This window comes from Eulemur rufifrons, chromosome 7 (genome assembly GCF_041146395.1).
Source record: "Eulemur rufifrons isolate Redbay chromosome 7, OSU_ERuf_1, whole genome shotgun sequence".
In the NCBI taxonomy this organism is placed as follows: domain Eukaryota; kingdom Metazoa; phylum Chordata; class Mammalia; order Primates; family Lemuridae; genus Eulemur; species Eulemur rufifrons.
In genome coordinates, this window is record NC_090989.1 from 167760613 (window position 1) to 167778169 (window position 17557).

A 17557-nucleotide genomic window follows, 5' to 3' on the forward strand; every position below is an offset into this window, starting at 1 on the left:
GAAGGGGGCTCTTTTGTAGCTGTTAAAAATATGGCACACGTTGCAAGTCTCTTATTCTTTGTTTATTTGTTGAACCTCTTGAAAACTTTGCTGATGACCTATTTTGCTTTGGGGCCACTCAGGAAATGGATCTGAAAAGGCGACTTGGCTCCTCTAAGGGGACCTGGATGCAGACCCACTCCCCGCCCCCCGCTCCATCACAATGGCTCAGTGAATCCAGCTCCACGGTGCTAATTCTGGGCTAAGAGTAAGTCTAAAGAACAATTTCATTTTTACTAAAATTTTTAAAGTAGGCTTACAGGAATTATGCTTAAAATCAGCCTGTTTTCTTTTTCAAAAAGTAATCCTATAAAAATAAAACTTCCTTTCCCTTCTTCCTTTCTTTCCTCTTTCTCCCCATCCACATGTAGCATGAGCCTGGGACAGGATTTAAGAGGTCTGGATTGTAGTTTGAGCTCCGTTTTTAAATAGCTGTAGGATGCTGGCTGAGTTATCTCTCCTAGCTTCAGTTTCCTTGTTTGTAAGAGGAGCTGGCTTTTTGGTTCCCTTTCTGCTGTCATGGACTGTAATTTAATGATTCTTAAGATCGCTTGCACACCTATATGTGTGGGATGGAGCTTTGAAAGCAGTGGGAATTTCCAGCAAGTCAAGTGAACAGCTCCTGGATTTTGTGTGCCCAAAATTATCATTTACTCAGAATTAGGCTCATTATTTTAATGGTTCTAACAACTCAAGAGTGCTTAAAAGAGTGGCTGGCTCCCATGAAATCTTTAAGCATTTCATTGAGCTTATTATATTCGAAAAGAAAAAAAAATAGGAGAGATAGGCCGGGAGTGCTATTTCAACGTGTCAATGAAACAGATCTGATTTTTAAGCTCCATCCAAGCAGGAATTTTGGTATTTTTTGTTTCTGCTATATTCCCAGCACCTAGAATAGTACCTGGCATGTGAGTAGGTACTCAAAACATATTTGTTAAAATAATGAATTTATTGCATCAAAATAAATAAATTCACTCTATCAACAAATATTTTTATTTCTTGATGTTATGGAATATTGATATCCTAAATTCACTGGGGACAGTGCATCTGATGAGAGTTAGAATAAGTAGGTTTAAGCCAGTGGGCTTAGCGGAGTGACAGAGACTGGACTGGAGGTTAGCTCTGCCATTACTAGGTATGTGATGTGAGACAGGCTGCTTAACGTTTCTGAGCCTCCTTGTCCTCACTGGTAAGTTGAAGATAGTATTCGGGTCTACCTCAGAGGGCTGTTGCAAGGATCTAAGGAGAAGTGCCTGGGAAGCACCTGGGTGCCTGGCACATACTTAGGGCTCAGTAGATGTTAGCTAGGAGTAAACAGTCAGGATCCTTAGTGTTTGCAAAGCCAGTTTGTTTTAAGTTGTTAGCGAGCCAAGGAAGTCTCTGCATTTACAGCTAATGTTCTAGCCCTTCCTTGCTTCTTAAACCATATCGTTTCTAGCTGGCAGTCCTTCCTAGTCTCTATGCTTTATGCTTCTTTTCTGCCCTGCATAATCAGTTCCTATGTCCTGTCTCTGTGTTTTTGCTAAGTTATATGTTCCAGTTTCTCTGTGGTCAGGACACAGTCAGCCAATTGAATCCCTTGGGAGATAATATGTTCCTTGAGGGCAAGTTTCTGGTCTGTTACTTCCTCTGCCAGCTCCTAGAGGAGCCAGGTCCTCAGGAGGTGGTTATTAATCGGCTTACTCTGACACCTCCATCCCAGGAAACTTCCCATTGACTTTATTAAGGAGTCACACACATGGGGATTCAGATGGTATCTTGCAAAAGTGGGAACATGTGCTCTTAGGGGAAAAAAATCTTATAGAAGGAAACAGAATTCTAGGTGCAGGTGTCTTTGGATACCATTCAGATTGTCTGCCTGTGTCTCCATACATGTCTAGGACCATATGCATTACATATGTTGTCTATTTTAAAATAAAACACTGCAGTGGTCCAGCTGTTCCAAATTCTGTTTCAAAGAACTTGTGGGCGCTTCCCAAGCAACACCATATAGTCATTCTTGCACTGCCCTGGTCTGTTCTTCTACAGTGCCGAACATTAAAAAATAAATGTTCTTTGCAACTCCATTTCCCCCCTGTACAAACAATTGGAATTGGTTGATTAAAGAGAGAAAAAAAAAAAAAAAAAAAACAACTTAAATGTTGACATTTGCAGAGGGAAAACAGCCCAGAGCAAAGTATGAGAGAGTCAATTCCTAAATTCAGGACACTTTGGGAATCACTTCCTTTGCCAATATTTGGCATGTGCCAAGAGAATGAAAATGAATTTGAACATTAGGTTCAGCAAAATAGAATTAGGAGGGTAGAGTCGCTGCTTAAAACACCAGGGATGTCTGGCTTATCTCTTGCTTTGGGAGATGCATACTAATGCTCTTTTTCATTAACTGTATTTTTTCTTTTTCTTTTATTTAGAAATCAAAGATCGACTACATTTTAAGAACCAACTTCAACCATGACCTTTGCCAGACCTGGCCTTCGAAAGCAGTTCCTAAGTCCCGCTTGGTCTGCAAGGGCAGCAAATGTACTGAGGTACTGAAAGTAGGCGATGCGATTTCATGGGCTCTGCTGCCAGGGCATAAGTCAACACACCTTCCAAACAATGCTACCTGTTTCACTTCTGGGGTTTAATCGCATAAGGATTTTTGTAGTCCTTTGTGGCACGGGGATAGGAGACTAAGTTCACACCAAACTTAGATGAATAAAGCTGATATTGGTACCTAAACCACACTGAGAAACTGAAAGCACCATCAATGGTATGAACAGAAGCAGGCTGAAGAACACACAGACTTATGGAGAGCCAGGTCTACTTTCTGGTGGAAACTAGTCTCCACCTTGACTCCAAATTTGCTTGGAAACAGTTTTGGTTTGGCATTCAAGGAATGTTGGGAAAACACTGGTTCTTAAAGTGATACCATTATGTGGGTTTTATACTCTCATTTAATCTCCTTCATTAAAATTCAAGTGATATGGTCCCTAATTGACTGCTCTGCCATTTCTGTTGTTCTTTAGTTGAGCATGATATTTGGGTTCATTTCATGTTTGATATTCTTTTCCTTTTTCCTTTCCTCAGAAATGGAGAAAAATATACTATTCTTCATGATCTCTCATCTCAATAGCAAGCACACTTATGCAATCTTGTTTCCGACATACATATTTTTAGATAGGTTTGCAATAATGTCTACCAAATAAATGTAATTTTCTTGGAGGAATAATATAGTTTTCAAATTTTAGCGTTATTGAGATTTTCTTATTTTTCCAACAGCCAAAGGATTGAAGACAAAAGGTCAAATATCTCTTTCTTATTTTGTAATATTATATTTTGGAGATTTTTATGGGCTAGTAGAAAAGAAAATTCTGCTGTTAAAAATAATCATGATTGTATTGTTAACGAATTGTCTGAAAGGGGCTCTTCTCTTTCATGAATTCTTCTTATAATAAGCTAGAGGTAGCTGTTTTTATCATTGAAATTTAGAGCACAGTTCTGGCTGTTGCTACTCCTGATGGATGCTAGAGGCAAGAGAATAGCTAATGTAACTCTAAAGTCATCTGTGAACCCAAACTGCAAATTAAAAGGTGACTTTGTATCTTTCTTATATGGAAAATGTGTGCTTGTCATATCTGCTTGACAGTACAAGAGTGAATGTATGGTTTGGACAATAACGAACAATGACAGTAGTCAGCCTCATCAGAAGATATGAAATAAAGAAATGACAATGATTGATGGCAGCTGGCTGTTTGTGGATTTTTCTAGAAGAGTTTTTCTTGGCATAGTCAAGTAACCAGGGGATATTGTGCCCTGCCTGAGCTCTACACAACACGCAAAAGAATGGTCCTCCCATGCCTACTGCCCAGAGGCACACAGTGGACCACTTAATTGAGAAACAACTTAATTCCTTCATGGTCTTTTTGACTAAACCAAGATACTGTGAATGGCCCAGAGAAGAGAGCTTCTTCGAAAGCCATCAAGAGCCACATTGCATTTTCCAGAAATCTTGAATTTAAAACTACTATGGCAATACCCCCAAGAGGATAAGCATGTAATGTTTATTTCAATGTTAATATCTATAATTCTTTGTGAGACAGTTGCTTTGAGTAAAAATCATGGTAGAGATTTTGTCAATGATCTCAAACCAAATAAATAAATGATTTATAATTATCTTTGCTGAAGTTATTGCATCCTCAATTAATTTTACAGAGTATTTGATGTTTTTATGTTCATAAACTCCAACATAAAAAATAAATTTTCTACACCTGATTAACAAAGTATTTCACCGTAAAATACTATATGACATGAAAATACTCAACTGACTAGTGGATAATATGTTAAACATAGCTAAAGTAGTTAACAAGGAAATGAGCCTTCATTTAATATGGTCTATTTAGCTCATATCATGGTGTTTGGAAAACTTTGGACCTGATCGTGGTAGTCTATTCTTTTAAAAAGTAATTTACTTTTGCAATGAAAAGGAATATAATTTACGGTATGGTTTTGGGTTGTGCAAATTAAGTTGATATTGAATTGATTCTTTGATATTGCATCCTGCAACATAGCAACTGCAAGTTGACAATATAAGAAGATACAGTAAAAATCTTATGACATAACACTATAGAAAGGAATTAAGGCAAACAACTATTTTAAAATCTACTAGGATAGCAATGCATTGTTGTGCAAATACATATAAATTCACTCAGAACAGAATTCATTCAGTCATCTACTCATCCATCCTTTCTTTCATTCTTTAAAAAAAAAATTAGCAAAATCCTAAATTCCCACTAAGTTTACATTCTATGGTAAGATTTTTAAAATGCCTCATCAGACATTCAAAGGAAAGTAAAGTTAAATTAAGTATCTGCTTGGAGTGGCGAAAAAGTCTGTCTGCTAGCCAGGGATACATTTATGCAAAATAAAAGGAAAAAAAAAAAAGAAAGGGAGAAAAAAAGCAAATTAAAGAAAGAAACAAAAAGAATTTGAAGGAAGGACTATTATTAAATGGTCAGGAGAAATGATATGACCTACTTCTTCTAAATTAGCATCCAGAATACTCAAATACATATTTGCCTGCTCTCTTGACCGATTTTTCTAGCTCCCTCTAATGATTGATGTCAGGTTTTCCTGCAACATATTTTTGGTGGATAGCTTTTTCCTACATGAATAAAGGAATTGTGTATTCTTTTCTTGTTAATAACTCAAATAGTGATGAGAAAGACTTTTCAATTTCTTTTTTCTCTTACATGAGTATTTTTAGAAAATTAATACAAGTACAAGTGATGTCAAAAAAGTTATTGTTGTCATTGTTCTAGGGGGAGTAGCAGAACAACATTTAAGCCCAGAGGTCAAAACCTTCCTTGGCATCATGAGATTGTGGATACAAAGCATTTGGAAATCAGTGCATGTACTCAGTCATGTCCTCAATTTCCTGTTGTGTGTGGTAGTCTCATATATTGTAGCTCTCCTTTTAAAATTAATCCTCCATTGGGTCTTACATTACAGCACACCCTTAAGCCAGGTAGAATGAATTCTTTAGTGTTCAAATCATGCATTTGCTTTATCAATTGTATTTTGCAATTTCTTCAAGTCTTGCTCAGTTAACATCTTTGGGTTCCCTACTCTGCCTTTCTGTTTGTTAAGGTACTCATGGTTACCACACCATTGGTACACTGACCATGCTAATCTTTGGAATGGGAGAGGAAAAACAACAATAACAACACATTTTCAGAGTGCAAAATGATCTGTTTTCAGGCATTAAGCAGTCAGGTAGCTGTGAATTCCGTGAAACAAAGGCATTCTTTGCCATTTCGTTGAGATGTTAATCAATATTCTTGGAATGAAAAAAATTAGGAGATGTTAATGGTTGGCTTTACTCAAGGATCATTTGATGCCAATATGAAAGCCAAGGAGAGGAGGCAATTATGCACACATCACATGCATCCTAGTTTCAGTATGGAAGCTTACATTTCAAACCTAAGGTCAGGAAAATAACATGAAAAGTTTTACTACAAAGTCTAGACATGAGGAAGATTTAAGAGGAGAGGGGGAAGCACATTGCAGGTGTCAGATAATCTAGTCTGATTATCTGAGCTGTGCTAGCTATAGGGGAGCACTTACCCTTCAGTCCAGCTAGAAGTTAGCAGGGTAAGAAGGAACAAACCAGAATAACATAAAGACTAGCAACAAGGCTCAGGAAAGCAGACAGGAGTTCTAACCTAGCAGCTAAAGTTCTTGGGTTCGAGCAAAGATTGAACAAGAAAACTTAAACAAAACAAAACAAAACAAAATCAAAATCAACCTCCCCCAAACCAACAGTAACCAAAATCCCCCTAACTGTTGAAGACTGTTCAGGTGCTAACAAAAATAGAACAATTCTCAAAAACATTCAACTTTGGGCATCTATGATGTGATTAACAGTTAGTAGTTGAAAAACAGACATTAAAATGACTCTTTGCAAGTGATATATTAAATAATCATTGACCAAATGTCAAAATTTAAAATATCCCCTTCTCCCACCCCACTCCAGTGAGAATTGAGATGCTGATTTTTACTGTTCTACTAATATCACGGACAGGGAAAAAGTGTCTCGAGAGAGGCCACTTGGCATAATAAATTGTGGCAACACTCAACTACAGATTCGGACATCGTTTTCAAGGTAAACAACACTGGCCTTAAAAATTGGAGAATTGCAAGTATTGGTTTAAAAAAAAAGTTGTGTAGCTAGGTAATGACTTAATTTTTAAAAACTTTAACAAAAAAAGGAAAAAATTAAATCAACAATGACACACACAAAAAAACTACAAAAGAACAAAAAAAAGTTTTAAAGGTTGATGGAACCCTCCCCAAATCTTTGTAGAGTCGCACACAAACTAATGAATAGCAGGATCTATTTTTTCAGGTTTTGCAAGTCCGTATAAATAACTCCACTCCACTCTTTCTTAGACGTGTCTTTTCATTTTGAAATCGAGCTTTTGAAATTGCAAAAAATAAAAACTGCACCAAGGAGACTGTTAAACTGAATTTAGAAAGACCCAAATAAACTCACAATTACTCCCAAGTTTTTCCAAACTATAAAAATGTTCCATTCTTAAGTTTCCCTTGAATAGACAGCGACATGACAAGACTGGAGTGTTTATTTTTTTCTACCCCAAAAATATTTCTATGTGGCTTCCCTTTTCTACGTAGCTTCCCTCTGCCATGTAAATACTAATCAAGCTATTACGATGTTAAGGCATTGAAAAATTGTTCCAAAAAATTGTTCACTAGCAAGAACGGCAAATCCTTTGAACAAATATTCAAAAACAGGATTTAATGAGATGTGTGCAGAGTTACATATTTAACAGTGACCCTTACCTTTTGGAAGTCAAGGAAACCTTTTTAAAATGCAATACTTGATTTTTTTTTTTACCTTTTTTTTTTTTTTTTTAGCTAGAGAATCTGTGATTGACTTAATTTTTGTGATGTGACTTAATTAAATCTGTGTATAGATTGGCAACCAAATGTAAGTGATGGACCAAAGTTTGCTATTTATAACTATGTTATGACGGTTTTTCATTTCTCTTGCTTTGCAGTACTGGATGACCACCCCGTCCCAGTTTGCCCAGGGCTGAGGGGCTTCCTGGGACATAGGACTTTCAGTACTAGAAGCAGCGAAGTGCTGGGCAAACCAGGAGGAGTTGGTCACCCTAAGTATGAATCGACACTGTGGGTTTGGTTGAGTTACCCATATGTACGACTTGATGTGTTTAATAGCAATGGTTTGAACTTAACAAATTAAAACAGCTGTGAACTAACCACCATGCTGGGGCACACACCACTAAAAATTATGATATACAGTCAGCCCTCTGCATCTGTGGATTCAACCAATGGCGGATTGAAAATATTTAAAAAACATTATATCTGTGCTGAACACGTACGGACTTTTTTGGTCATTATTCCCTAAATAACATAGTACAACAACTATTTACATAGCACTCACATTGTATTCTGTATTATAAGTAATCCACAGATGACTTAAAGTATGTGGGAGGATGTGTGCAGGTTATATAAAAATACTACTCCATTTTATATCAGGGACTTGAGCCTCTGTGGATTTTGGTATCTACAGGAGGTCCTGGAACCAATGCCCATGGATACCCAGGGAGGACTGAACTCTGTCACCCCAACCACTTTATTAATTGATTGATTGATTGCCTCTGGTACCTAACTACCCAATGACACCATAGAATGTAAACTTCCTGGTTCCTTTTTTGATTTTTCTCATGGGTTTTATATACCTCTAACTGCACATGCTCAGGTGCAGAAGCCTGGGCTGGTTAAATCCTGACTGATTTTCTCTGCTGGTTTCTAAATTATGGGAACAGAAGCCACTCTTGTTGGTACTTTGGCCTGAGTTTTTATTAAGTGCCTACACTAGCAATAGATAAATTTGGAGCAGTGTTGAGGCCCTGTTTCAGGGATAAAAAAGTAACCATGGGACTACTGGGATCAACATTGTTGGACTGAAGCTCTGGGTAAGGATTGCCATTTATTACAGGGCCACTGGGTACAGTTGTGCAGACTGGGCACTGCACAACTCAATCGATACCATTCATATTTTTGTCTATGTGAAAGGTGTCTGCTGTAGTATACAATCTGTACATGGCTGATTACGGTGGCCTCGTTTTTATAGAAACTGGTAGATGTGGTAGGGCCTCATACTCTCTGGAGACCCCCCATTCCTGGGCAGTGATTAAGGATACAATAGATCTACCACCAGGTATTGAGAAATCCCGGAAACATGCAATATCTGACCTTCTCACTCATCTCTCAGCCTACTTCACACACTCTCTAAGGATTACATTGTTTACCCTCCAAATTCTAACCCTTAGGATTTTGCTTTGGATGCCCCCTTTAATAAAAGTTCCCGATTTCATCCAGGGTAGTGTCATATGCCAAGCTGTGAGTATGCAATTGAATCTTTCTGCTGATGCCTAATGACTAGCATTTTCATTTCATAACTACATGAATCCTATCCACTGAGGAAAATCTAAATCAGGAGCCCCTGTGCATTTCCATGGAGAGACACCCCTTCCTCAGCAGCTTCCATCACTAGTTTTCTTTTTAAATCAATGTCTGATCTCCGTTTAATTTTACCCTTGAATGTTCTTCCTCTTCCCTACACAAGTGAGGAAAAAGTGGGACCAATCACAAACCATGTAGTGATTTCTTAATCTGGGGAGATGACAGGACAGAGACGCTGAATGTAAGGTGAAATGACTTTAGAAGAATGGAGACTATTTGGAAAGAAGAGTAGTATTTTCCAAATATCACCTGATATATATGTTTTATGAGGTTGATTTTGATGGTGATTATAATTAGAATTTTTTTTTCGGATATGCAGATAATTCCACTTTGGGTGAATACGATGGGATGTGTTGTTTCCAAATGTATTAAAAATGAGTGTTTCAGGCAAGGGGAAGGGAGGGATCTCATCACATAGTTGTTTTAGAAAAATTAAACAAATATTGGGTACGCTTTATTTCCACTAATGACTGTTGCTCTCAAATCAACCCAGGTGCCAGAAGATGTTAGAGAAAAGGACAGAACGGGGAACTTGGTGGTGGCTCTGGGCAGGAGGGCTGGCCCTTCTCCTTTAAGTCCCACCCCAATTTCTTTCTTATTCTGTCACGATTTTCTGCATGAAAGTCCACAGTGATTATTATTTACAATGTTCCACAAGGGCATGTGTCTTCCTTTAAGAAACCATTAATACTGGATAGGAATTCCTGGGAGCACCTGATGGTTAGAATTTGTCATCCCCCCAAAATGTTGTATTTCCTGGTCAGCAAGGGTGTTGCAAGGTTTAAGAACACAGTTTTGTTGGACGGAAGTGGAACATGGCAGTGGAATTCACTGAAAAGAGAATTCACCTCTATTTAGTTGCTGTAGCTGCAAAATCATTTCATCCACATCCATATTTTGCTTAGAGCTACAAAGGAGAGACTGTGTAGGCCCCACGTTAGAGGTGGAGGCTCTACTTTGGGGCCTTTGCACTTGCTTTTCCTTCTGCTGCAATTCCCTTTCCTGAAATATTTGCAGGACTGACTCCCCATCATTTGGGTGTAAACTCAGGGAAGGCTTCTTTGATCATCTGTCTAATGCCCTGGACTTCTCTCTCAGTCACCACTACGTGACATTCCTCATGGTATTTACCAGTGTCTGAATCTATCTTATTTACTTGTTGACTTGTTTGCTGTCCAGACTCTTTCACTGAAATGCAGGTATTAGGAGAGCAGGTGCCTTATCTGTCTTCCTCATTAGTGTGTTTTATCTCTGGACAGTTGCTCAATGAACTAGACTGAAAGAGTGGGTTCCAAACTAAAGTAAGGAATCCCCGTGTTTATTACTAAAAACGACTTGTACCTGAGCTATTTCTAATTGACTTGATATTCAGAGTAAGGCAAAAGTCTCTATTTAGGGTGAATGTTTGGAACTAAAATGAATTACCTTATTTGATGCTTTATGTCTCCATTTTCTTTGTTTTAATAAACATTTCCAAGCATACACTGGCTTTCACCTTACCCTGTGTATCAGAAGTGTTGGGAGACAAAAGTCATTTTAGGTAGCAAGAAATTAAATGGATGCAGAGGTAAGAGGAGAAAAAAACTAGAAAATGAACTAGGGCTGTTTAAGGAGACGGTTTCATTTTTGGGTCTCTGATATTTTAGCTCAGAATGGGATCTTAGGTACTATGTTTTGTTTTTTCTTTTTTTTTTTTTTTCACTGCATGTGATAATGTCATCATTTATTTTTAAATGGTTCTAACTTGCAGATTTAAGTTTCCTTCCAATCAACCCTATTTTTAAATTACTTTTAATAGGAAGAAATGAAGCAAGGACATACATAATCTACTATCTCTGAAGGACAAATACATGTTTGGCTGTGAATTCCAAACTCTCACCAAAATAAAGGGATAAAAATCCACCTAAAATACACTTTTTCCTTTGTTCAATCCTTGGGGGAGAATGTCAAGTATTGCACTTTAAAATTACTTTCAGCTAACATTGTGTCCCAACTCTCCCCCTGAATTCACTACGTGTTTTGAGCAAATATGATTTTATAAATCTTACGCATAAAATCAATTAGATTTTCTAATTCAACTTTGGAAGAATTTACTTTACCCTACAGGGCTATAATTTTTAAAAACGGCATGTTTACTTACAAAATTGAGAGATGGGAGCATCCAGCTGAGGCACGTTCCCTCCCTTGGCGTTGAGCTTCTGGACTTGGGTCGGGGGCACGGGCTTGTGTGACTGCCCAGTGGCCCGGTACATGGCTTGGACCCACAGGATGCGATCTTGCTCATCGTCACTCGCAAATATCACGGTGTCCCCTTCCTTGACTGCATTGAAGAAGGCTCGGCCACCCTCCAAACCTGTGAGAAAAGGGAGTCACAACTTCCATGAAGCCAATTTGCAATGTTGTCAGCAGGACTCAGCCCTTAGAAAAGCCACTTCTGCTGCTTTTTCTTGGGCTGGAGGAGAGGAGTGATTCATCTAGGATGGGAAGTCTAAGACCCACTTGACCACAGAGAGGGACCATGATGTTAAAGAGGCATTTTTGAGCCTGGCTTTTGTCTCTCTTTTTCCTGCTGGAGACAGAACTGTCAAGCAGGCTGCCTGTTGGCTAGGCAAACATCTGCCCATCAATGTGCTCTTTGTTTTCTCATCTTTAGAAACAAACAAGCAAACAGCAACAACAAAAACCTCTGTTTACCCCACCTCACCCTTCAGCTACTGTCCTGTTGTTCTCTCTCCAAAGAAAGGGAGCTGTCTACCAGGGCTTCTCAAATGTTAGTACCCATGTGAATCCCCTGGAAATCTTGTTAAAATACAGCTTCTGATTCAGTAGGTTTGGGTGGGAGCCTGAGAGTCAGCATTTCTAACAAGCTCCCCAGCGATGCAGATGGTGCCCACCTGAGCACTGCGCTTTGAGTGGCAAGGGCCTCTCCTCTTCTGTTCTGCCTCCTAGCCCCTCCAATCAGGCTGCTGCCCTACTGAAACTTGTCCAGGTCACCAATGACCTTCACATTACTGAATCCAGTGATCAATTCAAAGTTCTCAGTTTATGTGATCCATTGACCTATCGGCAACATTTGACACTCTCTTCTCTTCAAAATACTTGTTTTCTTCTTTCTTTTGAGACAGGGTCTCACTTTATCACCCAGGCTACAGAGCAGCGGCATCATCATAGCTCATTGCAGCCTCCAACTCCTGGGCTCAAGCAATCCTCCTGTCTGAGCCTCCCAAGTAGCTGGGACTACAGGAGCACACCACCATGCCCGGCTAATTTTTCTTTTCTTTTTTTTTTTTTTTTTGTAGAGACAGGGTCTTGCTCTTGCTCAGGCTGGTCTCGAACTCCTGACCTCCTGGTCTCAAGCTATTCTCCCACTTTGGCCTCAACCTCCCAAAGTGCTAGGATTATAGGCATGAGCCACCATGCCCGGCCTAAAATACTTTCTTCACTTGGCTCCCTGGAAACCTGATTTTCCTCCTACCTCTCTGGCTGCTGCTGCTTCTCAGTCTTGTTCGCTGGTTCTTCCTCCTCCTCCTGACCTTTAAATGTTGGAGCATCCTGACATTCTGACATTCTGTCCTTGCACTTCTTCTCTTCTTTATCTACCCTCTCTCCCCTGGTGATGCCCTCCAGCCTTTAAATACCACAAGTATGCTGATGGTCCTCACATGTCTACCTCCACCATGGACCTCCTCCCTGGACTCTGCATATCTAACGTATTTCCTGACTTCTCCACGGGAATATCCGATACACATCCCAAGCTTGTCATGTCCAACACTGAACTCCTGGTCTTTCTCCCCAACCTCCTCTCCATCTCAGTAAAGCTGAGACCATCTCCCTAGGTGCTCAAGCCCACAGTCTTGGGGTCAATTTTGGACTCTTCACTTTCTCATACTACCCACTTCCAATGGGTCATGAAATTCTGATGGTTCTATCTTAGGACATTACCAGAATTTGACTACTTCTTCCACCTCCAGTGATGCCACCTTGAATCCAGCCATGATCATCTCTCACTTGGATTATTTTAATGGGCTCCTATCTGATCTGTCTTCCTCCCTGTACTCTCCATAGTCGATTCTCACATGGCAGCCAGCAGCCTCAATTTAGCCCGAGTCAGGTCATGTCACTCTTCTGCTCAAAACCTGCCAGTGGCTCCACATTCCACTCAGAAGAAAAGCCTAGGTTCTGACAAGGTCTGCAGGGTCCCATATGCACTGGCCTTCACCACCTCTCACCTCCTCTCCTAGTTCTCTCTCTCCCTCTGCACACACATACTCACTTCATTCTAGCCACATTGGCCTCTTGCTATTCCTTGAACACCCCAGGCATGTTCTCACCTCAGGACCTTTGCACTTGCTGTTCTCTGTGCCTAGAACACTCTTCTTCCAGATATCTACATGATTCACCCCCTTATTCCCTTCATGTCTTTGCTTAAATGTCACATCCCTATGGAGGCCTTCCCTGATCTCTGCCCCCTTATTATTACCCATCTCTCTTATCTTGCTTAATTTTTCTCCATTGCTCTTACTACCTTCTAGCAAACTATACAATTCACTTTGCTTCATAAGGACAGGGAACTTTTGTCCATTTTGTGCAGTGTTGTATGCCTGGTGCTTAGTAAGTGCATGGCACATAGTAGGTGCTCAATAAATATTTGTTGAATAAATGAATATACCACAGACCTATTTTTTCTTAGGCGGTTCTCAGGGTTAAAAATTTAGAGAGAGGTAGGTGGAAACTCTCTTTGGGCTCAGGGCAAAGCTGTATCGGGTTCATCAACGTATTCTAGAAACTGCCTTTTAGGTTACTGAGTTCTCTCTAACCAGACATACTATTTTATATCTTCATTGGTTTTCTTATCATCTCCTCAATTATTGGTTAGAAACTGAGAGAAGAATGAATGAATGATTAGCATCTTCAGATACCCAATGAATTCCAGTCCTATTTGACATCTGTCACTGGAAAATATTTCTGGTGACATTAAGACTTCTTCACTGTGTTGGCCATATTAATTGAGGTGTCTACTCTGCAAGAGTGGGTGTGGGTTGGTAGTTTAGCACTTAGAATGGCCAGGGATTGGGGACAATGACTAGCTTTTTCTTTATATGGAGATTTCTTATACCACATCAATAAAGCTTTAATAAATGCTTTTTGGTTGTTATGATTATGAGGGAATATTTTGCCTAATTTCTTAGGGAAGGTTTTAAAATGTGTAATTTTAGTAGGATGATGTACAGTCAGCGAGCTGGGAAAACCTGATGAACTTAATGGATGGCACAATAAAAAGGAAAATTCTGGAAGGGGAGGGAAAGAGAACAAGAGATTTGAGAGATGCTTTAAGCCTGAAAAGTGAGCACTAAGGAGTTAAAAGGAAGAAGGAGGAGTCAACAGGCCTTTCTGCAGTCTAGTTTCCTGGTAACCTTAGAGACAAGCTACTTTGCTACAGTCAGGGAATTCCAGGATGGACACCACCGGAAGGGCACTTTTACCAGCCCCCCTGCTTCCACCTCCCCCAGGGCCCACTGCTGAAAGTGGGGAGACTGTTCCTGGAGCAACGGCCGTTCATGGGGTTACCTTGGGAAGCAGAGAGACCTCTCCTCTGCAATTATTCAGAGGTAGAGACAGATGCTAAGAACTTTTCATGTTTTTAATCCTTCCAACAGCCCTATGATGTAAGTGTCATTGTTCCCATTTCACAGATAAGTAAACTGAGCCACAGAGAAGGTGATAACTGGCCCATGGATACAAAGCTCGTCTGTCTGTGGCACAGCTGGGCTTCTAACCTTGACTGTTCGGCTCCAGGCTGTAGAGCCTCAACACCAGGGACAGGCGAGCACTAACAGCGCTGGGAAGTGTCATTACTGACAACGGGATGAAGCTTAATCGTGGAGCGAGTGAGGGAAATGGTAACACCTAAAGCAACAGCAGCAATGGCAAGGACAGCAGCAGAGAGCAGCAGAACTTTTCCAGAAAGCTGGAGAGGCTGAGGACACACCAATACGAGCAAGAAGGAGAGAGAAGAGCTACAGAGTTGAAAGAGAAGCAAGACAAAAGAAAGCGAAGTGAACATTCACGTGTGCTGCAAGGGCAGCGCAGTCTCAGAAAAAGCAGAAATTCCCGGGGATGAACCTGCCGAGTGTGACGCATGACATTGTGTGGGCTCTCCATGAAGGAGGAGGAGCACAGTCCCGCAGGCACTGCCCTGTCAAGAGCGGGAGGACTCGTCTGGGAACACAGAGAGACGGTCCCTGACCAGGCCAGGGGTGCTGGCCAGCTCCCTGCGGGGAGGGATTGCTGTTCTAACCACTTGCTTGGCCGTGGTCTATTTACAGAGGTAAAAGGGGTCTCTATGAGTTAGTCTAAGATTAATTAATTTGACAAATTGTGCCACTGAGTTATTCTAGGCAAATATCCTTTTATTTGAAGACTTAATGACCTAATCTATTAATAATAGGAATTGAGAGATTATTGTATACTCTCCAAACCATACCTGGGAAAGGTAAAGTGAAACATTTTCATTTTTAGTTTAAAAGGAGTAGTTTGTAAGTGAAACGTACATGCAGCAATTTACCAATTGCCCAAATTAATATTTCAAAGACTCAAACAGTAGAGAGTATTTAGCATAAATGCTTGTGTCTAAGGAACTATCTAGATCCGAGGCTGATACTAACGCAAGGGCGTCCAGTTACGTCCCTCCCTCCTGTGGTGGAGAGGACCAGGCTACAAGGGTACTCAGCCTATAAACACATCCGCCATTTGGGTCCATGGACAACCTGGATAAAACCAAGGGTAGGAGAGGAAAAGGTGTCGTCTGATATGTCCTCTCATTGGCACACTCACCTATCAGGGAGCAGCTGAGGAGACTCAGAGCTCCAAGGACATTAGCTTAAATGTACGTGCGTCACTTGGTGTTCCAGCTGGCAAATGTTACTGCGCGCACGAATGCCCTGCAGTGCCCAGTGAAATAGGAGGATTCTGCCCTCCCTCCCTCTGGTTTAGAGGTTAGGAGTGGGGCCCAGGAACTTTTATGTCTAACAAACACTCTTTAAGAAATTCCGAGTTAGATTTTTCCTATGGCAACTGGGAATATTTAAGTCTCCATTTTCAATCAACTATTACTCAGGAAATAAATAGGACTTAGCACATGGGAAGTCAGAGAGAAGAAGCTGCTTACTACTCTCAAGAACATAATCAATTTACATTTTACATCTTTCGTAAAGGAATTTATAAATTCTATCCCACGGGATCGATGTAAAAAGAAATAAAAGCAGCTTAAAAAATATGCATGCAGTTACTTCTTACGCACACAGATAGAATAGCTCTCTCCCCACTTCTGCCCTCCCCACCGTCAGAAGAGAATTCTGCTTTTATCTGATACAATAACAACCATAGCTTTGCTGTAGCTGCTCATAGAACTATGTTTTACTGCAAGTGCCAAAGGGTTAGACCCTGAGTCCCAGCTCAGCCACTAGGCAGCCTTGGGAAGTAGCCTGTGATCTTGCAGAATCTGTTTCTTCATTTACAGAATGGGCTGATGATCCTGGTCCTATCCACACCGCGGGACTGTGGTGAGGGCTAAATGCAATCATGGAGAAGGAGAGGAAGAAGGAACTGGCTCAAAGGAATTACTGTTGTAAGATGGTGTTGGTTTTCCTTCTCATAGTGGCCCTTCAGCCTCCCACTTTAAAATGCAGAGCTTAGGAATGACTGAATCTATTTCTTTGAAGGGAACCCAAAGACTTGAGAAGAACGCAAACCATCGCAGAATGTCCTAAAGGCTGGTCTCCTAACGCAGGGCCCCAGGCTTTCAATGAGATATTGCCTGAAATTGTTTCTTTCAAACAAGTAGGTTCTACTCATTAGGAAGAATTTCCAGGCAGAGCTTTCTTTCACGCCTTATGTGGTCAGTTCTGTATCATGCTCTAGCAGGGTGCAAATTACACATGAAAGTCTGAAGAGGTGGGGCTGGTCCAAGTCACTGAGGGTTGAGATGCTGAGGGTGCTAATTTTCCTAAACGGGCTGGACCCGAGGCCTTCCCTATCACACCTTTTCAGGTTAACACCCCATCTTCTCTCAAACTCTGTTTTTCTTTTATGTGTATTTTGTTGCATGTGGAAGAGCAATATGGGAGTAGAAAAAAAGGTTTTGGGCCAAATAATGCAGTATGGTTGGAAATGCTTTCCTTGTGCAGATTTGGCATAAAAATAAACTTCTCCGGGAGAGGGCTGTTGGTGCTTGTTGTTCATTAATATGCTGAAATGATTTCGCACCCCCCCTTCATTTTGAAGGTTCTTTGAGGCTGATTTCTATTCATTTTTCTGGGAAAAAGATAAAGTGGGTAGGGGGAGAGGTGTGAGGGGGCAGGATGTAGAACTTATGCAATGTAGAAGTTATAAGCAATACTCCCATTTCTGTGGTTCTCTTAGTTACATAAGGCTTAGGAGCTTCAGTGCCTATGCTTGTGGCTTGGTG

General features: G+C 40.5%; 1 protein-coding gene across 9 annotated transcripts in view; it reads right to left on the minus strand.

Annotated features, from left to right (window-relative positions):
* Positions 1–17557, minus strand: part of CADPS (calcium dependent secretion activator) — a 454766-nt gene that overhangs the window by 135472 nt on the left and 301737 nt on the right. For all 9 annotated transcript variants that reach the window (XM_069473767.1, XM_069473764.1, XM_069473765.1 and 6 more), the window contains one exon: positions 11231–11443. In XM_069473767.1, coding sequence (XP_069329868.1) covers positions 11231–11443 — 213 coding nt within the window. The remainder of the gene's footprint in view (positions 1–11230; positions 11444–17557) is intronic.